This window comes from Cavia porcellus, unplaced genomic scaffold, assembly GCF_034190915.1.
Source record: "Cavia porcellus strain 051 isolate PalLab524CR breed Dunkin Hartley unplaced genomic scaffold, mCavPor4.1 scaffold_4, whole genome shotgun sequence".
In the NCBI taxonomy this organism is placed as follows: Eukaryota; Metazoa; Chordata; class Mammalia; order Rodentia; family Caviidae; genus Cavia; species Cavia porcellus.
The window spans coordinates 60,872,393-60,895,177 of NW_026947487.1; the positions used below are offsets into that span (position 1 = coordinate 60,872,393).

At 49.4% G+C, this 22,785-nt stretch overlaps 1 protein-coding gene across 2 annotated transcripts in view; it reads right to left on the reverse strand.

Moving 5' to 3' along the window:
• The window catches only part of Nkd1 (NKD inhibitor of WNT signaling pathway 1), an 88,540-nt gene extending 67,955 nt beyond the window's left edge, over positions 1–20,585 (reverse strand). The window contains exons 1-3 of one of the 2 annotated variants that reach the window (XM_063247139.1): positions 20,383–20,585; positions 20,228–20,260; positions 19,466–19,599 (exon numbers count right to left, since the gene is read on the reverse strand). In XM_063247139.1, coding sequence (XP_063103209.1) covers positions 19,466–19,599; positions 20,228–20,260; positions 20,383–20,407 — 192 coding nt within the window. In that variant the 5' untranslated portion in view covers positions 20,408–20,585. Of the gene's footprint in view, positions 1–19,465; positions 19,602–20,227; positions 20,261–20,382 lie in introns of those variants that run through there. The other variant, XM_063247140.1, reaches the window with a different exon arrangement.
• Positions 20,586–22,785: the final 2,200 nt, after the last annotated feature.

Consider the following 22,785-nt stretch of genomic DNA (forward strand, 5'->3'; position numbering starts at 1 on the left):
TTCGCCCCAATGGAAGAGCCAGAAGATGACACCTTTGGCTAATTCTGTAACATTAACAATCTCAAATTCATGCATTCTCACCATCATTTCTATACTAGTCTCTTTCATATTCATTCAACCCTCACTTTCCAAATAAACTTTTGGCACCATTTTTAGCTCATCCTATCCAATTCTTTGTGGGAGGCAAGAAGGACCTAGAATACTTCTGATTGGTGAGTCATTTCTAAAGGACCCACCCAATAACACCACCACTGTCTTTTAATCCTCATTCTCACTCTAGATGTGGGTTCTTTTGTTACTGTTCCATTTAACTGAAAAGAACACTGAGAGTTGAGAGAACCTAGATCCTGCCTAGGACCCACCAATCTGTCTTGGCCAAACCAAGAGAGAAGAAAGGAGTCGGCAAAGCAATGGGAGTGCTTTCAGGAACAAGGAGGGTGGCCTCAGCAAAGGCCGCAGGGTGGGGGAGTGGGCAGGGAGGTGGCCTGAGAAGGAAGGGGGAAGCGGGTTTCCCTGGATAAGGTAGGCAGTGGACATATCTGCAGGAAGTGCGGAAGGAATGGGCGGATCCCCCATGGATGGAACAGCAGAGATTCCTCGGAGCCAGAACTATGAAAAAAGGCAGGAATTCTGGGCAGAAAAATGCATTAGTGCAATGCCTATACACAGACACTGTAGGAGCAAAATCCAGATTCAATCACACAGACATGAAAAAGCACCCACTGCCCACCCCATGGGCCATGATGCCATCAGAATCTAACTTCCCAAAATATTTACCAGAAGGTTCCGGGCACCAGACTCTATTCTGTAAACTTGGATGCCACTCGAGAGCCAAAATGATAGATCTCCCAGAGAACAAGATAAACTCTCCCTCACATTCTAAATAATGAAAGGGAGGTGGGGAGGAGAAGGAAATAAATCAACCCTCCCAACCGCCCAACTTAAAAGGGATTATGGTCAGCCACAAGAAGGGAGCACGGAGGCCGCATCCTTATCAGGCACGAGGCTGCTCCAGACACAAACAAAACTTTTGGCAGACATCCCTCTTCCGTATGGGGGAGGGGAGCAAGGAGTCTTGATCTGCAAAGGTCAAACCCATCCTCCCAAGCACAGCAAAGCGGACGCACACATCCCCACCACCATTTCCATGTGAGAGCAGTCCCTTCCTGCACTGAAGCACTAACTGCAGCTCAAGACATGAGGCCCACAAATTGCTGGGATGGCCCAGATTGCAAATATCCCACTGCACAGGCCCTCTGTACTCAAAGCCCACACAGTGAGCCGCCTCAGCAGTGGGGCTAAAGGGAGGGCCATTGCCTGCCTTCCAGCAATACCATGGACATCACCGGATGGAGTAATCAAGAAAGGGCTTGACCTGGGTGATACAATGTGAGTACTGCTGGTGTCCTCAATTTACAAATGGAAGAGTCACAGGGAAGGAAATGGCAGAGCTAGCACTGACCCAGACTTCCTGGCTCTCCATCCTGGGGCCTTCCCACTGGTACACCCAGCTCCCAGTTTCTAGCTCTCCCTACCACACCTCCCCAGGTGAGAGCCTGGCTCTGAGCCCTCCCTTCCCTGCTCTCTACCTTAGGTTTCCTACTGCCTGCAAAACCAGTTCCAAGCACTCAGGCAGAGCTAAGAGAAGCTGGGTGCATGTTTGGGGGCTTTGCGGCCTCCCTGTGCCATCTCATGGTACCCACTCCCAACTCCAGAAATGCAGCCCAGCTTCTCAAACAGCCCATCCAAGAGGCAGGCTTCTAGCATAATATTTTCCTCCCACAGAACGTGAGAATAAAGGGCCCTTTGCTTGTCTCCTGAAATAACTGGCTCTCACCATAAAGCAATCTTCTGCCCAGGAAAAATATTTCTGTATAACTTGGTAACTCTATCTGCGGTTCCTTTTCTGAAAGTCAAAATCTTGGAGGGTGAAATATAGCAGGGGCAGACGTTATGACAAGCTCATGAAGTCATGTCTACCCGAGAAGGTCCCTCCTTAGTGCAGTGATTAATTTGCTGTTAACCACAGGGACTTTGTGTCTTAATACACTCAAAGCAAAGCTCCAGCTCACATTCCCACCAGAACAATATCTACCACCCGGGCCCTAGGGTCCAGCCAGGCAGGCAGCAGAGCCACAGCTGGGCTCACAGGTCAGCAGGGACTCAGCTGAGATCAGGGAAGTCCTGCAAGTGGCCCCACTGCACAGGTGAGCCATGCCCTATGATCTATCTATGGCCAAGGAGGAGATCCAACTCATAAAATCCATAAGGGACGTGAGTATTAAAATACTCACAAATACACCAAACTAATTTCAGGACACCTGGAGAGGCCACTGAAACCTGCCTAGGACTTCATTTTCCCATTTGTAAACAGGGAAGATTTAACCCAGGGTCCCACTTGAGCCAACAGATGCGGCAACCTCTCTGAATCTCTCCTCCCATCAAACAGCAACTGAGCCTCTTACTAGGGCCCCTGAAGAGGCAGAGTGGGTTTAATGGGGATCTCCAGGGACACACAGCAGTTCCGGCAGCCTTTCAGGGCTACTGAGCACATTCACTGTTCACTGCCACACGCTAAGCCTTAAGTGGCTCTGTGCAATATGTTTCATCCAAAGTCACCCCAAAGCGGGTATTCTGATCCTTGTTTTGCAGGTCAGAAAACTTAAGAGTCCAAGCTAATACAGTTCAGTGGAAACCCAGGTCTGACGCCCATATCCAAAGCCTTGTAACCCTTGAACTGAGAGAAGGCACAGATGGCAGTGAAGGGGCAGTACAGACAACCTGAAACTGTAGCTCAGTCTGTAAGGATATTGATCTGAGGAGGGAGACACTATCCAAGTCAGCAGATTCCCAAGGGTCTTGTTACCAATGCCTGAAGTTTAAGAATTATCAACCTATGACCATCATGGAAAGGCTGGGAGCTAGAAAGGAAGGCTGGGGGCCAAGTGGACCAATGGAGGAGGTGGCAAATATACCCAGACTCTTTCCAGATGCAGTAGCAAGGAGCGCTTCTCCCCAAAACAACAGAAGAGTAGCCTGGGATTTTGTAGGAAACTTCTCTTCCAGCTATAGATAGAGGTCTGGACTGCTGAGTGCCAAACTACCAGGACCTGGACAGAATCCACCTAAGAATGAAGCTCACTCAAAAGAAACCAGAGTTGAATTCACAGGTCACTGTGCTGAAACAGTCTGAGCTCTAGATTTAGGTGCACCTGAAGTCAACTCCCTGGTTACGTGGGCCAGTAACACTTTGGAATGAAACATCTGAGAAAGGTTTGAAACGCAAAGGGTTCTCACAACTCCAGACAAAGAAGGATTGCACTAACTCATCCACAAGTTTCCTGAAGCTGCCTTCAAAGCTACCAGCCAGGAGGAGAAACTTGGCTTTGGCAGAAAAGCAGCAGACCAACGCCTGGAGATCACATCAGGGTATGCACCCATGTATCAAGGCGGTGAAGGAAGAGCATAACTACAGAAACACACACCACTGATCTAAAGCCAACTGGCCATAAATGATACAAATGCCCAACAAAAGAGGAGATCAGTGCAATAAATTATGGCCCATCCTTATAAGGAAAGGCTGGATAGCCATGAAGAACAATAAGATCATCTGTACCAACGTGGACTATTTCCAAGATACACTGTTAACTTAAAAAGCAAGGTGTGGAACCAGATGTACAACATGTAGCATATGATAAAACAAATGTTTAAGTCTCTGTCAATTTCTATTAACCGTCCATCTGAAGTGGATTACAGTTGCCATACAAATTCCAACCCTTCTCAGTCTTATCAGCCAGGAGGATTTCTTCTGACCCTCCAGGGAGCGAGCATGCACAAACACAAAGGCTGGAGGCACCTTGAGGGAGTTAAAATAGCAGACACCTCTAAAAGTGGAGGAGAATAAGGCTACCTGTGCACTGCACAGCCTTTAGGACAAATTTGAATTTGCTATTTATTCATTTATCATGTGCATGATTTAACTCACACCAAAAAAAGTGAGGCCCTTTCTGCAGAGCAGGAAAAGCAAGCAGAAGCTCTTTTCAGAGGCGCAGAGAGAGAAGTTCTGGGTAAAGAGCTCTGTCCCTCTGTAGCTCTGTGCTTTCCACCCAAGCTGCTAGGTGCTCTGGCTTCACCCTCTTGGCAAATGTTCTCTAAGCATCTGTCATGCATCAAATGGTATAAATGGCCCTGAGGTGGCAAGGGTGGCCACAAAGAGCTTTGCCTCATGGACTTTGTGTTCAAGCCTCAGTTTCCCCACAGTTGGAATATCAATCTTGGCCAAGTTGCTGCCAACATTATCTAACTGACAAGTCACTGTGAGGAAGTCCTTGCAAACCATGAAGCCTCAGATAAACACTGCCAGGATGAGCCTGGCTCTGATCTGGGTTGCCGCCTCCAGCCCTGGCACAGTATGCCTTCCAGAGCCCAGCTGAGAGCCAATGGCACAAGCCCTCACCCAGGAACAATGCCAGAAGTTGCCAAGCAAAATCCCCAGGGTTAAGAAGACTGAATTTAAGACATCAGGAGCCAATGCTCCAATCTACCCATCCAGAAGGAAGGCCATGATCATTCCCTACCATGACTGTGGTGGCAACAGCCAGCCAGGGTTGCCCCCCTCCAACTTGAACAGAGCCATGCCCCCAAGAAGTGGGCTCAGACAGGTCCCAAGGAGAAGTGAACCAGTGCTTCCTTGGGGACAAGGTGAAGACCATTCTTTCTACTACCAAGTGCTGTCAATATGCCTTTAACACCACCCAGGGTAGAGTCCCACCTGAGCCACAGTAGCCCTTGATCTTTTAAGAGTCTAGAGTTGGTCTAATCAGTGTAGTAGCTGCCAGCTTCAGGTGGCCTTTGAAATTCACATGTCAATTTATCCAAATAAAACCTATTTTCAAATTCAGTTTATTAGTGGCAACATCTATCTTCCTGGTGCACAGAGGCCAAACAGGCTAACAGCTCCTAGACTGTCCAGTGTGGACCAGGAACTGTCTACCTCCAGGAAGGTTCACTGCACCATACAATATGTTTGTCCTTTTAATATCCTTCTTCCTTCCAGTTCTAAAAGGAGGAACGAGGCAGCCCTTTGAAGAGGACAAGCCAGATATCAATCAGTGCCAGCGAAGTTCTAATGCATGCAGAGGTTTAAGGAGCTATCACCATGGGCCAACAAGAAGAGGGAGAGCTATCAACCAAGAGCTGGTAGTCAGGAGAGAATAACGCTGGCTTCTCTGCAGGACCACCCATTGGGTCCTTATGGTTCTATAAATGGGAGATGTGATGCCCTCCTCTACCCTCCCCAATCCTGAACAGTCCTGTCACCTCACCTTCAGGTCCAGTCTGCACAGCTGTCCCTCAGTATAGGAGCTTCTGACTCAAAAGACAAGGAGGGAGGAAACCAAAGACTGTGGCAAATAACTCCCAGGAGGCTCAGGAGCTGTTGGTCCCCAGACCACACTCCAGCATCTGTCTTCTCTCTCCACCCATTCCAGATATGATTATTCTACCACTGCTAACCTGTCCTGGCTCCTCACCCTTCATTCTCATTTTAAATGTACTGGCTTTTTGAAAAAGCCCAAACACTAACACATACTCATTTTTCCAAAGTATATGGAAATGCATAATATGAAAAATGGAAGTCTTCACCCTGATCTTTGACAGGACATTATTCCAGACCTTTCTCTGTGCATCTGCAAATATACAGTGACACTGGGATGAACAGACTTTTGTATACAACTGTCCTTCTGTATATGCTGGGGAACTGGTTCCAGGAACTCTGCACACACCAGACTCAGCAGATGCTCAAAGTCCCTGATATAACACGGAGTAGTATTTGCATACAACCTACACACACTGTTGTACACTTTAAATCATCTCTGGATGATGTGTAATATTTAACAGGATACAAATGCTATGTAAACAGTTATTACACTGTGTCAGTGAGGGAATGACAAGAAAAAGGAGCACATGCTCAACTTTTCTTTTTTAGTATTTTGAGTTAGAGCTGATTGATTCTGCAGATGTGAAACTCAGATACAGAACTGACTTTACTCACGGAACAGGCATACAGAGAACCAACAATGCGTGGAGCAGGGTCACAGTCTCCTTACAATTATGTCCTTCCTTTGTTTATTTGGTAGCTTTTCTTGGTTTTCTTCCTGCCAGCACATAAGTCTCCAACTCATCTTGCTTTTACCAGGAGCAGGAACCCATGAAATGACCACACCACTGCTATGAACCTGTCTGCTCGTGATGGGCATTTGAGTTGCCACCAATCTGTCTTCCAATAACACAGCCATGAATGTTCTTAAAAGCATGTGCTTCTGCTGACATGCAAATATTTCTCAGTCCTGGCCTGACCCACTGTAGTCTTGCCTCTGCTGTCACCTCAACAAGATCTCTCCTGCCAAATCAAACCATGACCACACTCCAGTGTGGTTCAATGGACACCTTTCCTTTCAGTCTTTTTTTTAATCTCTGCTTCTCAGCAGCTACTCTCTAAGCCACATTCTCTGTTGATTGCTCCAAATGAATCCCACACCCCAGTATTTACACCTTGTGTAACCCTTTCACCTAAATGAGGACCGGACTTGTGACTTGCTCCCAAGAGAATGCAGTGGCCTAAACCTTCAGAAGGCTTGGAAGCTGCCTTTTTGCACTCTTGAGGATGCAGCCACCATGGGATTCTGACCATCTGAGATGATCAAGATACAAGAGAGCCCAAGTTAGCCTTAAGTGAGGCCACCTGTCCCAGACACATCACCCAGTATGGCTACCGCAGACAGACCACTTCAACTAGGCCAACAGAGCCACAGAGAAGTTGTCCTGCCACACTCTGCCCAAACTGCATTATCTTCGCACATCACAAACTGACTCAGTCATTACGTTTTGGACTTTTCTTTCATTGAACAGAAATAAAGCCCTTGCTTATTTAGCATATGTCTTCAAGGATGAGGCAAAGGCCAGGAGAGGCCCCAACAACTAAGCTGGGCCAATCCTAGGCTCAAGAGTCCAAAGACTCAGCCATGTCTTTCTTCTGGGATACAGGTACTACTGTGGTTCAGGCTCAGAGGGTGGCTTCTCAGGCATGAAGCCATAGGGTCTGCAAGGGACTCCTCATTCTCTTTTATTTCCTAAGCAAGTGCAGTGGTTAGCAGAAAAGGAAAGGACTCACTGCAGTCCTAGGAAAATCTTCCTTGGTGGGGAAAAAAAAAAACCAATAGGCCAAATGGATCTAAAGCCGAGAAAGAAACTAAAAGCACAGAAATGTTAGGGAATTTGCTCAAGGTCACACAACTAATGAGAAGTAGAGGTAGGGCTTGAAATTAGACATTTCATCTCATAGCCTGTACTCACAGTGGGTAAGTGCTTCCCATTGTGGCTAGGCCTGGGTACCTCAGCACCCCATGCGGGCTCCCCATTCTGGGAGCTCTGGATGTCTTCCCATTTAACTATCTACTAGTGAAAACATCATAACCTGAAGTAAGAATTACACTTTATAGTGACCTTCTGTCTATATGGTTTTGGGTATAAATATGTGTGTGTGTGTGTGTGTGTGTGTGTGTGTGTGTGTGTGTTTCTAGTAATACAAAAAGTAACACAAAGCAATATTCATTCTTACTCTATGTGAGATTATTCTCACACTTTTATCTTTTCTTTCTCATTTTTCTAACTCTGGTCACTAAATTCAGTTAGTGAGCTGTAGTCACCCACAAGTCATGGGTCCTTGGGCAAGGCAGTAGACTTCTTCAATGTGTCAGTTTACCTATAGGTAAAATGTGCATACTAGCAACACCTACTTCATCAGGGTGTCGTGAAGACTGAGTGTGTGGCGTTGGCAGGCACTCAGCAAAGAGCATCTCCTTCTGAGCCCCATGGGTTGTGCATGCAAATGGCAGTTAAAGACGCACCAAGCCTGCAGCCACAAAACAGCAGGACAGGAGGCCCATGCCAAGAACTGACCGAACCAGTGTACTTCTCTGACTTCCCAGGATAGGGGAGTGCAAAGAGAAAGCCCCCAGCACTCTCTGAGAAGGCACTCTGTTCTTGGTTTGCAGGAGTTCTCTTAAATCATTCTTTTGCTTTTGCAGTCTATCTAGACCCCTGGAAGAAGGGCAAAACAACAAAGACAAGGTCAAAAACTACCCTGTTACATAGGAAGACAGGCATAGAGTGGGCATGGTGGCCCTCAGCAATGCCCCAAACCTACTCAGTGGAGGTGCTGCAAGCAGAGGCCTCTGTAGGGGCCCCAGTCCATGCAGCCTTCTGAACTAGAAAAATCTCCTCAGCAGGAGCCCATCTGGGAGGCTGCAGCCTAGCCCAGCCCTCACCTGAGGGGACGCTGGCCCATCTTGCTAACAAGGGTCCTTTATGCAACTGCCTCACCCTCACTGAGCCCACAGTTCCATACTCAAGGCTCAGGTAACCCCACGTGCAGCCGGCCAATCAGCTCCAGGATGACACTATTTCTGGGGACTGAAGTCTTCCCCCTACTTTGCCCACCTACCCTGAAAGAAAAGAAACTGGAGTCACAAAAGGTTTGCAGCAGTAGACATAGGTTTCTCCATGGGTTGCAACACAAGCAGCTCCACCCCAAACGGCACTGCTCAGCCCTCTGCCAGATCTGATTCCGCCCTGACATCTCAAGAGGCAAAGAGTCTGGTCCTGAATCAGACACAGAGATGGAGCAGGGACTCTGTGTACCAGTCATGCATGCCCCTGGCCTTTGCACTTCCCACAGCCTGGGCTGGGAAGGCTCTCACCAAACCGTTTATTGGCTGGCCATATCCTACTTATTCTTTGGATCTGAATAACTTCAACATCACTCCCCAGTCCAAAGTAGAATCTCCTCCAATCTCCACTACCCTTGTTGCTTTCCTGCATCATACTTGGCACACTGGTCACACACTCAGCACACATTGGGCAATCACTAGTAAACAATGTAAGAAAGCTGCAAGGAGATGGACAAGATCTGTTTTATTTTCCCATTTGTGGAAATGAGCTTATATTATCCTTAGTGCAACTCCCCAAGGTAGGGACTATATCCATTCCTCAGATGGGAAGACTGAAGATCCAAGAAGAACTATTACTTGGCCCAAGGCCAAGAGCACCTGAGGCTTGGACTCAGACAGCTGGACTCTACCATCTCCATCACACTTCTGGTACCCTTTTCTAGGCACCTGCTAGCCCAAAGAGACACCATATTTACCCCACCTGCCCTCCCACATGGTTCTCCAGCCAAACTGGAATTCTTTGTCACAGCTCCATAGCACTGCGCCTCAGCTAGTACTGTGCCCTCTGTCCTGGGTCAGCCTCAACCCAGCTCACCTGGCTGGACAGTGAGCCTGTCTCATCTATATGATGGGAAGCAGTCCAGGAGGCAGTTGCAAGGATTCAATGAGAGAATGCAGATACAGCATTACACACAATGCTCGGACTGTGTTGCACTCTCCTGTGTCTCCCGTTGTCACTCACACAGATACTCATCACTACCATCACCACCAAAATGCAAAAGTCTCAATCAGCAATCGCAAGCCCCTAGGACACTATGGTCCTGGTTGGCTGACAATTTTTTAAATTACGAAGGCTTTGCATAAAAATCCAGATGCCTATCAGCAACAGTCAGCTGGGAGTGGGTGGCCCTGTCCCCTTGATGCAGGACACGTATTCCCAAGGCACTCCAGGTCCCATGCCTGATAGTTGTCTCCCACTAGATCTTGCTGCATGCATGACATGATCTCTCTAGTCTCCGTGGGTCACTGATCTCAGTCTTACCAATGCTCGAAGCTCCACACATGTCATCTCCTTCCAAAATCCCCAACCCCTACAATCTCCACAAGCCCTGTGTCTGCCTTGTGGTTGAACACCTCCAATAGCTACCTTGCACTGAGCACTTACTATGTGCCAGGGGTTACAATCCTTTCCCAATGGGACTCCTCTCAACCACCAGAGGCGGAAGGTAACATTATCCTCACTTTCCAGATGCAGAAACTGAGGTCCAGAGATGATTTGTCTATTGCCGTCTATGCCTCCATCTTTTACTTCCCCTTCTCTGTGCTGCTTTGTGCCCCAAGAAGCCAACCTCAGAACACCAAACCCCAGGGACTCCTGCCTGTCAACTTCTGCAGTCAAGGAGGGATCTGGGCAAGAACCTAAAGGTTGGGGAAGAGAGAAGGTGGGGTGTTCTTCCCCACTCATCATCACTGCAGTACCACAGCTCCAACTCTGGTTAATCCGTACATAAGACCCCTGTCTGGCCACCCCAGACCTGTGCCTCAGCTGTAGCTCCTACAGGGATCTGTAACTTTCCTTTTTTCCCGGCCCTTCTACCCTAGGATAGGTAACTGCTGCCCACTGTGGCTGGGTCTGGATGCCTCAACACCATGTGGGGGCTCCCTACCCTGTTCACACTCTGGGAGCTTTGGGAGTTTTCCCATTTAACCATCTACCAGTTTGCTGTAACAAGTAAGTTGTACAGTGCATCCATTTCCAGCTGGAGCCCTGGCAGACACAGAGGTCTGTCAATGTGCGAGGTTCCACAGTTAGAAATGGAGCAGCTAGGACTGGAATCCAGGATGCTGGCCTCCACAGCCTCTGCTCTTTAACCTCACATCCACTTCTATTTCTCCTGCTCCCCTGCCTGCCTATAAGCTCCTCAAGGGTCCTTGGATGACACCCAGAGAAACAAGCGTTCTGCCCAAGCCAAAGCAGACTTCTGGAATCTCACTAACCATAGAGTATAGTCTGTCTCTGATTCCTCTTTATCCTCCAAAGCATTTTTACAACCGAGAGCCCATCTCCATATCCCCCTCTCCCTTATGAAAAGTCACACAGGGCCTCTCACACAGACCCACCACTTATCTTTCCTCTGGAAGAGGCCCAAGGCCCAGAACATAACTACGAAAGCTGCCAGGCCCATGCTTGGGCCTCCGTCAGGATCTCAAATGAACTGCCCTCTTTGCTACAGGCCTTTTCCTCCCACTGCTGGTCCATGCACCAAACATGGACATGACCACAACACACCTCCCTTCCTCCAACCTCCAACTCACCTCTGGGTTTCAGTTTACATCACACTTCCCCAAGACCACCTTTGACCCTCCCCTATCCCTACACCAGTTGGTACTCTCTGATCTAGACTGTGTATCCCCCGACCTTCCCACTAACATTGTCTCATTGCTCAGTGTCTATCTTTCCAAACCACGAGTCAATCTAATGAACAAACATACACGCAGAGATCCAAAGCAAAACATTTACATATCAAATACAGTCACATTTTAAAAGAGCACAGTGATGCCTCAGTATCCACAGGGGATTGGTTTCAGGACCGCCTGTGGATACCAAAATTCACAAATGACAAGTCCCTTATATAACAAGGTTCAGCATTTGCATATAACCTACGAGCATCCTCCTGTAGCCTTTAAATTACCTCTAGATTACTTATCATTTGTAAAACAATGTAAATGTTATGTAACTAGTTGTTGAACTATATCATCTAGGGAGTAATGACAAGAAAAACTCTGTGCATGCTCAACACAGACTTTTTTTAATATTTTCAATTTTTGGTTGGTTGAATCATTTATGGATGGTCAGCTTCATAATGTATCATTGCAAAAAGACATTTACTTTAGGAATGCAAAGAAATTGAAAACTAGGTAATCTACCAATGAAAATCATGCATACCAATTATATAGCATACCAGCACAGAATGGTTTGGTCCATCAACAGCCCAATAGCATTTGATAAAATTCACTAATTATTCCTGATTTTATCATTCTTAGCAAGCCAGTTGTGGAACAAGTTTTTCTTAACCATATAAACAACACACATGATACTTAATCATTATTCTTTTTTTTAGTGAGACAGGGTCTCACTATGCAGTTCAGGCTGGACTTGAGCTCACTTTGTAACGCAGGCTGGCCTTGAACTCACAATGACCCTCCCACCTCCTAAGTGCTGGGATGACAGGTATGCACCACCACTCATGGCCTTAAACACTACTAAACAGAGTATATAGGAGACTCGAACCAATGCAATAAGAGAAGAAAAGCAGACGAGAGTTTAGTCCCAGTCACACTAAATTCCATGATGTAAAAACAATGTCCTATTCCTCATGGTTTCCATAATACCCTAAGCACAGTTCTTGGCATAATGAAGGTAGTTAAATATTTGTAGAGTAAATAAACACCAAATGATGTCCAATGGCTCAAAAATCACCCAGTACATTTTTGTAGGAACATATCACTACTTAAACTGTACAATTTATTTTTTAAAAATATCTCTTCCTACAAGGTTGGGTTTTGGGGGGTTTTGTTTTTTTGGTCTTTTTGAGTCAGGTCTCGCTATGCAGTTCAGGCTGGCCTTGAGCTGCATGAAGAATGGCCAGTTCAGGGGCTGGACCAGGCTAGTCTTGAACTCCCAACAATCCTCCCATCTCAGCCTCCCAAGTACGGGGATTACAGGCATGAGCCACCATGCCTGGCTTCTTCCTATAAGATTTAAAGTCCCATGAAAACACAGCCTGTGATCCCTGCTCAGAATAAATGTATCTCTGGCTTCAAGGGAGCACTCAAAATGTGTTGCAGCTGCCTGAAGGTCTGGATAGATGCACGCCATGGATAGGGGCTGAAGCAGAATCATTCCACTCTGCCTCTCAGCGGCAGAATCCTCTGTGCAGAGGTGGGAGGGTCCCTTCAGCTGAGATCACCTCACTGGGCCCTCAAAAGGCATCAGTCACATGCAAAGCCCTGCACACCCGCCACAGTCCACATAGCCTGCAAGCAAGGAATGCAAAGCCCAGACTGACTTCTTAAAGTCCTCAAAATACACACACACACCCAGGACCCGCCTAGGCGGGTGGGCAGAGCTTATGCATGCCACCGCTGAGGCTGAGGATGACTTCAGCAGAGGATTTCAGGCTTTCCTCCCCAACCCCGTGACTGGTGCCCACAGGGATAAACAGCTCCTCCGCTTGCCCGGGAATCTATCAAAGAATTACTTATGTCTCTGGAGTGTGTATTTGGAAAAGGCCCCAGCCCCACCTGGGCTTGGCAGGGGTGGCGACATCCTCGGGCTACCCTTCGGGGAACACGCGGGCCTTTGGTCCAGCCCCTGAAGGAAACCGGCCATTCTTCATGCAGAGAGTCTGAAGCCATAAAGAAGCAGGCAGCGTCCCAGAATAAACGGAGCCGGGTGACATCAAAGCCCTCCTTCCAGATTCAACAACTGAGGCCTTCAGCTCTCTCTGGCATTTCTTCCAGGATATTCTGGGCTTCTGCCTCAGTTTTCCCTCAGATAGAATGGCAGAGACTTTGTAAGAGTGAATTTTTTCCTTCCTTGGCAGGCGGGATAGAGAAGGAGAAAGAATGTCTGTGAGAGACCAGAGTTGCAAAAGGAACGATGAGACAGACAGACAGACACAGAGATCAGGAAGGTAGTAGAAGTGCCTGTCTTGGAGTCCAAGAAGCTATCTAAAAACTCCACGTATCTAAACCAAAGTGGCTGTGAATCCATGGCAGTTGAATGAGGCTGCAGGAACCCTGGGCTGAGAGGATCCTGGGCTCCCTGACTCCCCTGTGTCACTACACTGTCCCCTTACCTGAAGGGCCACTTGTTATGTCCCATTTTCTGAGTGTGGTAATCCCAGGCAAGCAACCTCTTCCCTCGGGCACAAGTGCTGCGCAGTTCCAGGGCAGGATGCTTCAGTTCCCTCTGGGCTCAGCTGTTACTACCTCTTGCCCCTGGCTTTTGAGGTGCCTTCCTCTGTCAGCAGCCAGTCCCAACCCTCAGTCCCCCATGCTCTCCACAACTGAGCTCCTGGCCCTATAGCTGACCTCTTCTACTACAGGGACCACCAGACCATTCAAGCACCTGGAATGATGTCCCCAGTTACCGTACATGCCAATACTGTTAACCTGCTCCATGAAGTATGCTGGCGGCTAGATCTACTTCTAACTCACCTGTGCAGAAAGACAGGTAAGTCAGAGCTGCCCACAGGGAAAGCTTTCCAGGAAGAGAAGCACAAGGAATGATTTCCACCCAGCCCAACCCCACACAGAAGCATCCCAACAAACCCATCCATCCCTCTTGCAAGGTCATCGGTGAGCCTGGCCCTCACTCCTCCCACACTGCCTGCCCAGAGCATCATTCCTAAGCAACTGCCTCTGCACTCACTACTTCTTGGTACCTTGATGCCCTTCATTCCTTATGCTGAAAGCCACCAGAGGACAGCGGACACATATCCCCTACTCTTTACTATATCCCCAGTGCCTGGCAGTTAGGGAACTATTATTGAGAATGAGTTGTTATTCATTATTAATTAGCAATTCCCTAGTTAATCAATTAAGCTGAGTGCCCAAAAAAAGGCTTGTTCTACTCTTCCACTCAGGATAGAGGGATCTCAGAGGGAACTGGGAAGCAGAAATAAAGAGGAAAGCCAGTCGGGGGAAAAAGGCAGAGACAGTGACTTAATCTAATTTCTCTTATTCCTTGCTTACTTCATTCATTCAATATATGGTAAGTGTCTTGGGGATACCACAGGTGGCTGATTCTTTTCCATCTCACCTTCTCTCCCCACTCCCATACACACGTGAAGGGAAGAACACCCCTACATTCTGAGACCCTGCAAGGCACACAGTGGATGCCTCCTGGAGCAGATTTTCCCTGGGTTTCTGACAAAACATGTATGCACAGGGGTATTCCTGACTTCTGGAGACCAACACACATATGTGACCTGACTCGGGGGCTCCAGCCTAGGAGGGAAAAGGACAAAAGAGTCCTTGAATCCTCTACTGGCACCTACATTGCAAAGATACATCACAGCACCATCACCAGCCGGAGGGACCCAGACCTGTAAGAAGCCAGCAGCCCACTGGCACTTGAACCAGCTCAGCTTTCTGGGCCTCTCCTCTCCATTCTCTGGGGTAAAGAAAGCAAAGTTGGGTTTCGAACCTGCCCTTGGATGCTCATGGCAGAGAAGAACCTCTGCCCAAATCCTCCACACTATGTCTTCCACAGGCCGCAAAGCAAATCATCTTTTAATTCTGAAACACCAAGTACTTAATTTATGTTCTACCTCAAATGTCAAGTCCACCTCCCGGCACATAGCTTTGAAACCACGTAAGGAGGCCTAACACTTTCCATATGGTGAAGACATGGGGCCTTTTAATTGTGCCAAGTGGTATCATTCAAGGGTAATTCCCCTGGAATTCAGCATTCGGGCAGCAGCTGGGCCAGCCTCCAATCTCATCACCCAGCCCCGCACATCCCCATGGGCTCTGATCAAGCCTGTACCTTCCTAATCTTCCCTAAATATCAAAATGTGCTAGGTGCCCCCTAATCAAATTACCAAACTGCCTGGCAGCCGCCTTTGATCTAGAGGCAGGCTTGGCTGGCCTGTGTTCACAGTGTATTTCTGCAGGCAGCTCTGCTGTAAAAGAACAAAAGGGTCAAAGGGTGTGGGGCGGGGGGCGGTGTTTTAAACCTGCTTGTACAAATTCACACATGCAGATACGCACACTGTATGAGCAAGTACAGAGGCACAGTTCTGCATTACCATATTGTCCTGTCCAACACCTGAGCTCATCCTGCGAGTCTATCATCTGTTAGACAGGCATGGTGGCACACTCCTGTCATCCCAGCACTCGGGAGGCTGAGGCAGGAGGATCGATGTGAGTTCAAAACCAACCTGGGCTACAAAGTGAGCCCAAGGCCATGTTGAAATGCATAGCAGGCCCCTGTCTCAAAAAAAAAAAAAAAATCATCTGTTAAAATTTTGTATGCACCCATTACATTTCCCAAACCCTATATGTCCAATTGGCTTTCTCTTCCAAGAAAGTGCCTGTTGCTGCTATGTTTCCAACATACTCCATTATGTCTTTGAGATGATTATGCTTATTTCACTTTTTCTGTGTACCACATGGTTCTCTGGCTTGTGCATGTCTCAGTCTATTGTTCTTCTTTCAGAATCCTTATATTCCCGCCCATTTCCCATTACATTTCTCCTGTGAGCTCACGTGCCCTTAGACTTCATTATGTAGTCATGGAAGAGGCAAAAGCCCAGGCCTTAGCCTGGGTCCCTCCACATAAGGGAGACAGGCAGAGGCAGATAGCTATACTTTCATAATCCCTTTTTATGCACTTCCATCTCCATCCAGGTTCTTTTTGAAAAGTTATCTTTATAACTCTGCTAGGAATGAGAGTAGTAACACATCCATTTTGCAGAAGAGCTAATTAAGGTACACAAAGCCAAAGGGCTTGCACGAGATGACAAGCCACTATAACCAAGCCTGACCTCAAAGATTTCTATAGTTAGGAAGGCAGGCTTACATTAGTGGCAGTATGGTTACCATCTCACACCCCGGCACCTTGCATGCAATGAGAACCCATCCTGAACGTTGATAGAGCTCCTCAGACCCACAGGGGAAGGGGACAGAACAGAGCCCCTCTCACTTTTGCCTGTGTCACCACATCTCCACATGCTCACCAGCTAGCTGGAACCTTCCCCCATGAGTGAAGGGACACCCTCCCAAACCACGTTCTGGTACAGAGCTTCACCACACACAACTTCCTCTCTCCTAGAAAGTGCTTCAGGAAGGGAGAGAAACTCAGTCCACACCAGCTGGCAGGCAACTCCAGAAGGTTACGGGGAGATTAAGATAATGTAAGCAAAGTGCTTGACATACACAGACACTTAATAAATAGTAGCTGTCACTGCAATAGTAATAATGTTAGTTGGATAAGCCATTAATTTGTCCCCAACCACTTGGTGACAGGCCAGGTGGAGTAGACACAGAGGCCATCCCGGAAACAGGCTGGAGCTGGCTGGAGGACACTGCCAGCCCTGGAAGCCAGCAGACTTTGGAGCCCACACCCTCCTACATGCTGATGATATCACAGCAGAACCTGCCAACCACCCCTCCAGTGTTGGCAACACTCAGGAAACGAAACAGGGCTGAAGAGGGTCCCCCATTGTCCCCAGGTGTCCCCACATTTGAACACCCAGTCTCGCACTTACAGTGCTGACCACTGGTACTCAGTATTTTTCTCTGAATCAACTTTACACCATTTGTTTTAACTTGGCTTCATCCTAAGCAACCATATCTATGAAATCATGGGTTTGATTATTTTTTTCTGATTAAAAAAATAGGTAGCTATTAAGATTAAAAATATTCCTCCAGGTACCACCTAAAAATGCCTTCCAGGCTCCCTACAGAGCTGCCCCACACCTTGGGCTCACCGTGACCATCTCCCAGGGTAGCCCGACTTCCCTACCTCTGCAGACTCAGGAGCTGAGCCATCTGGACCAAGGCAGGTGAGAAGCCAGGCATTCAGGCCCAGCCATTAAGAATAACTCCCAAGGAGGCAGAGATCCCCGCCTCCTTAACGTCTTTGATGGCTGGGCCCACCCTCCAGTCACCCGACACATGTCATGCCGATGGCTCTATGCCTCACATCTTCAAAAGTACTTTGAACAAATATTAATGACCCCTCAGTGTTTCTCTGAGACAGGGGGAGAGGGGAGAGGGGGACAAGCACCATCCCATGCTGTCCTCAGCTGGAGGAAGAAACCAGGCAACAAAATTCCATGACTTCACCAAAGCCACAGACTTAAGCTGGGGCCCCCTCCCCACCCTCCCTCATTTCCCCCAATGGCAACTTTTACTGGCTTGCATTCCTCTTGCTGGGAACACTACTATTTAATTAAAAACGACAGACTTTTGTTTTCCTCTCCTTCTTTCCTCCCCCCACCACGTCCTCTCAGATTGGATGCCAAGGAGACCCACCAAAAACATGCGGGTAACATTTGTTATGGCTTTGAAGATAAAAGTCAATTGAAGTAAGCCCTCGCTGTATTTCAAGTTTCCCCTCTAGCATGGAGCAAAAGCTGCCTGGCAGTTTAGGAAAGAGGGAAAAAAAAGGAGGGACTGCAAATAAATGTCATTCTGCAGGAATACTTTGTAAAAATAAACAGGCTAAAAAACCCAAAACTTGATTAATGGAAATCCACTCAGCTGGCCTCTTTCTTGAGCTACAAATGCATTTGTTCATATGGCTAAACTGGATCATTTTCATTGGCCTTTAAATAAATAAGTAGATGAAAAACTAGAGATGGTGGGGGAAGAAAGAGAAGTTTGTAGTTCCGTTGTTAATGGGCTGGACTGCAGTGATCCCCACCCACCAAGGTTTGACCTTCACTAGGGGCTAGCAGCTCTAATTCAACCCAGCCAAGAGAGAACTGGAGAAGCCCCCAGCCAGAACATGGAGGAGGAGGAGAGGAGAAAGAAGAGGAGAAGGACGAGAATGAGGAGGAGGAGGAGGAGGGAAAGGAAGAGGAAGAGGAAGAGGAAAGAAGAGTAAGAGGGAGAGAGGGGTACTTCTTCAGGATACAGAAGATACTGCATGAGTGGACAAGCCCACCCCTAACACAGGCCCTTGCAACCTAGCTGCCAGGACCCACCACCCAAATCCACACACATCTAAGTCTCCACTGGGCTCTCCTCAACCATGGCAAGACCAGAGAACTAACCGGACCTGAGACTCAGTCTCTTCCCCTCTAAGTTAAAAAAAAAAAATTAAATGTCACATCAAAAAGTTGATTCATCCTTTGATCCTCAGCTTGCGAGAGTTCCACGCAGACCATCTGAAAGCACTGTGCAGTTGTGGAGCTCATAGGACATCTGTGAACACCAGTCCCAGGCCAGGAGCTGGGGCTGTACTCACTCATTACCCTGTTACACTCACTGCTCCTCCAGGAACAACTCCAACCTTAGGAAGCTGCTGGCTAAAGGTGCAGGCTCACACCTGGGCTACAGTAGACCTAGGCCTTTTCTCTCCTGTGGATCATGCTAAGGACACTGCTGAGCCTCTGTGGACCCTCGCTCTCCACTGATGGCAGACGGTACTGATGAAAGTCATAGACACTCACACACTGGGGTGTAAGGGTGGCCACAAGATCCACTAAGACTTCAAACTCAGATCTTTGGGCTGGGGATTTAGCTCAGCGGCATAAGCACCTGCCTTGCAAGCAAGCGCGCAGTCATGAGTTTGATCCCTGTACCCCCCAAAAAAAAGATCCACCAAGACACCCCTATGGCCTCCCCTGTCTCCCTAGAACCAATAACTCCAATTCCTCCCCACCCCTGGGAAGGTAGGGTTGACTGCTGGCCACAGAAACTAGGTGGAAGTCAGAGCAGGCCCCCAAATCCCATCAGTCCTTCCCCAACAACTGGACCTGTGGCACCTCCTCAGCTAGGACATTCTCCCCAAGCAGCCCTCTGCCCCCAACTGGATAGGAGACAGGTGTCTGCCTGACCTACAAGGTTCCCCAAAGCAGGAGGGCACAGGGTCACCTGAGGAGTAAGGGCAGCTGAGAAGGATTTTTGGACCTAGGTGCTGTGTTAAAAGTTGAGATGTGGAGATCAATCTCTGAGGCTGAAAAGGGGTGAGCGGTGGGACAGGGTGGGGACCGTACCCGGGTGCCTCGACCAACGGTGCCTGCCAACCGCAGCTGCCGGGGTCCCGAGAGGCCGCTGGGGCAGCGCTGCCTCCCGATCCACTCTTCGATGCCTTTCCGAGCCCAGGCAGCGCTCACCGCGAAGCTGTCACCTGGGGCAGGATGACAAGAGGCCCCTGAGTATGGCCTCCTGCCAGTCGGCATGAGGAAAGTTACCCCAAGGGAGGAAAAGAGTGGGCGCGGCAGAGAACCCAGCAAAGGCACTCAAGAGGTCCACGGGGTTCAAGAGCAGGGCTAACTCCAAGAGAGCGGGTCCTCAGGAGAGAGGATTCACTGAAACCTCAAGCGGATGGATCAAAAGAGGGGAGGAGGGTCCAGGGATCCGAAGAGGAAACACGGGAGGCTCCAACTGCGGACAAGAGGGCTGAGGTCAGGAGAAGGGGCGCCGTGGGCTCGGGAACCCAGATCCCCGGAGAAGGGGCTAGGACCAGATAAAGGGTGCAAGAGCCTGGGGTAAGGGACCCGCGGGTGTGAAGAGTGGGCGCAGAGGCGGGGACGCAGGAGGGGGAGGGGGTTAGGGTCAGAAGTGGGAGCGCAGGACCGCGGGGAGGGGGAGGAGGCACGCAGGAAGGTCGAGGACCGCTCCGGCAGCCAGCCAGGGGGTCTGGTCGCGGGAGTTGGGGTTGGGGTGGTGCTGGTAGCTAAACCCTGCGCGCTGGGCCCTGCGACTGCCGCCCGGGTGCCTCCCCATCCTTCCCCAATGGCCCCGCGCGCCCCTACCTTCCGGGCTCTCCCTGCGCTTGCACACGGCGGCTGCAGGCACATCGCGCGCGGCGGCGGCGGCGGGAGCCGGAAAGAAAGGAGAGGGAGAGAGTTAGCGACGCGGTGCAGGGACGCGGGGCCAGGGTCGCGGCGCGCGCAGCGGGGGCACTGACCCGGCTTGGAGTGAAGTTTCCCCATGCTGGGGGCGCGGCGGGCGGGGACGTCCCTAAGCCATGCGCCCGGCCCGCGGGCCCTGCGCCTCGCCTCGCTCTTCTCTTCCAGGAGCAGCCCGGGAACCGAGAAACCCCGAGGCGGCGCCGGGACGCGCTCCTGCCGCCGTCGCCGCGGCCCGACTGACGCCCGGGCGCGCCGAGCCCCCTGCCCGCCGCCGCGGCCCCGCGCCTCCCCGCGCGCCCATTGGCCGGGCGCGGCGCATCAAAGGCGAGGCGGGCCGCAGCGGGGGTGGGGGCGGGGCCTGCTCGGGGGCGGGGCCCTAGTCGGGGCGGGGCTGGATCCAGGGCGGGGCCTGCGGCCGGGGGCGGGACTTGGCGCGGTGCGGGAGGGGCCCGCAAGGCTCCCAGCAGCGATCCACCTCTCCCGCCCGGGTTTGAGGACCAAGTGCCGAGGTTCGGGCCAGCAAAACAACCGCTCCCTTCTTTAATAGTGCGGTGCCTCCTCTCCTCTGTATTTCCTCTAAGCGGGTAGAAAAGGATTCAGCTTCTCCAGTTTACAGGTGGGGAAACTGAGGTAAGGCGAGGCGCCCAAGCGACTCTGGTGCAAACGTCTACTGCGCTCCTTCAGCAGTGCCTCTTAGCAGTCTTCCCACGACCTGCCTCCTGCAGAAAGTGTTCGTTTACTTCCCGCCCTTGTCCCTCCTCCGACCCGCTAGTGTTTTATTAGTCCTGGAGAAACCCCCCCACCTCATCTCGGGCCATTGTGGGTCCAGCCCGCTCCTGCAGGCGACAAGTGTCTCGCAGCCCCGAGTTGTCAGCGGATCGCTCAGATCTCCTCGTCCAGGGGCCGGTGGGTGCCCGCCTGGGGTCGGGGCAAGCTGCCAAGCTGCGCGGCCCGGAAGGGGGTAACCGCTGGGTCTTTGATCTTTCTTGGTTTCCGCTCCCCGCTGCAGTTCTCCAGACCCAAGTGCTTGTTTGTTTTGTCTGGGGAGGTCTCTGCGGAGAAGAGGGCGACATCAAGGGGTTCCACCCCACCTTTGTGGTTCTCGGAGAGAATGCTCTGCTGGGGACACCTTGGGTCTGTGTTAAGCACCCCCTGGTATCAGGCAGCTTGGGCGTGGGAAAAAAAAAAAACAAAAAGCAAAACAAAACAAAAAACACCCAAGCTCAGTGAACAGAGCAGCTCTGCCCTCTGGGCTAAATATTCTGCGTGAGCCTTAGTTTCATGTTCTGTAAAATGGAGACTCCACTCTGCCTTTTTTGCCTGTCCCTAGAGCTCCATTGTCCATAGAAAAATCATGTGTCCACGTGTAATTTTAGATTTTTCTAGTAGCCACATTTTTAAAGTTTAAAAAAAGGTGAAATTAATATTTTGTTTGACCCAATATGTCAAAACAATAATCTTTAAACATATAAAATGTCATATTTTACTTTGAACTCTTTGAAAGCCAAAGGCATATTTTACACTCAAAATGCATCTCAGCCCAGACCAGGCACATTGTAAGAGATCTTTATCATGTAGCAAGTGGCTACTATAAACGCAGCACAGCTCTGCGCATCCACAGGTCTCATCTTGTAATTCCAGAACTTAGGGATGCTAAGGCAAGAAGATCATAGGTTCAAACCCAGCCTGGGGCATCTTAGCAAGATTCAATACCAAAAAAGAAAAAAATGAAAGGACACTGAGGACAATGTGGCTCCCCAGAACCATAAGTGTCTCTACCCTGTAGTGTCTTCTATCCACAGTCTAAGTCCGCCACTCCCATCCCTGCTCCACCATTTCAACCCCAATGCCCCCACCTCAATCCTGTTTGGAGGAAATGAAGGCTATTCTTACAAGTAGGTACTTCAATTAAGGCCACTTCAGCAGTTCTTCATCCAGCACTTACTCTGTGCCTGTCATTGTCCTATTTGTATAGTCTTCATAACACCCTCGGATGCAGACTCAGAGAAAAAACTAGTAGGCAGGGAGAGGTGATGTCTCTTGCCCAAGGTCACACAGCTAGTCAGTAAGCCAGTTAGAACCTGAACCCAAGTCTTCTGAGTGTATTGTTCATGCTCATGTGCATTACAGCAGGCTGCCCCAACACATTGCAAACCTAATATCCCACCAGTAGAGAGAAAACCCCCTTGCAGAAATACATACTAAGTGCCGTGGAGTATGCATTGTCTTAGGCATTTAAAATACTTATCAGAGAGCAAAATGGACAATTGCCACTCTCATAATCACCCTTGTTTTCCACTAAATAGAAGATAGGCATGAACAATCACTATAATGAATGGGTTAATATAATGTGGCAACTTTGCTCTGCAGGAGACATTTGGCAATGTCTGGGGGGCAGTCTCACACTAGAATGCAAGGGACAGCCTCCCTGTCCTCCAATAAGGTCATCTAGCCCCAAA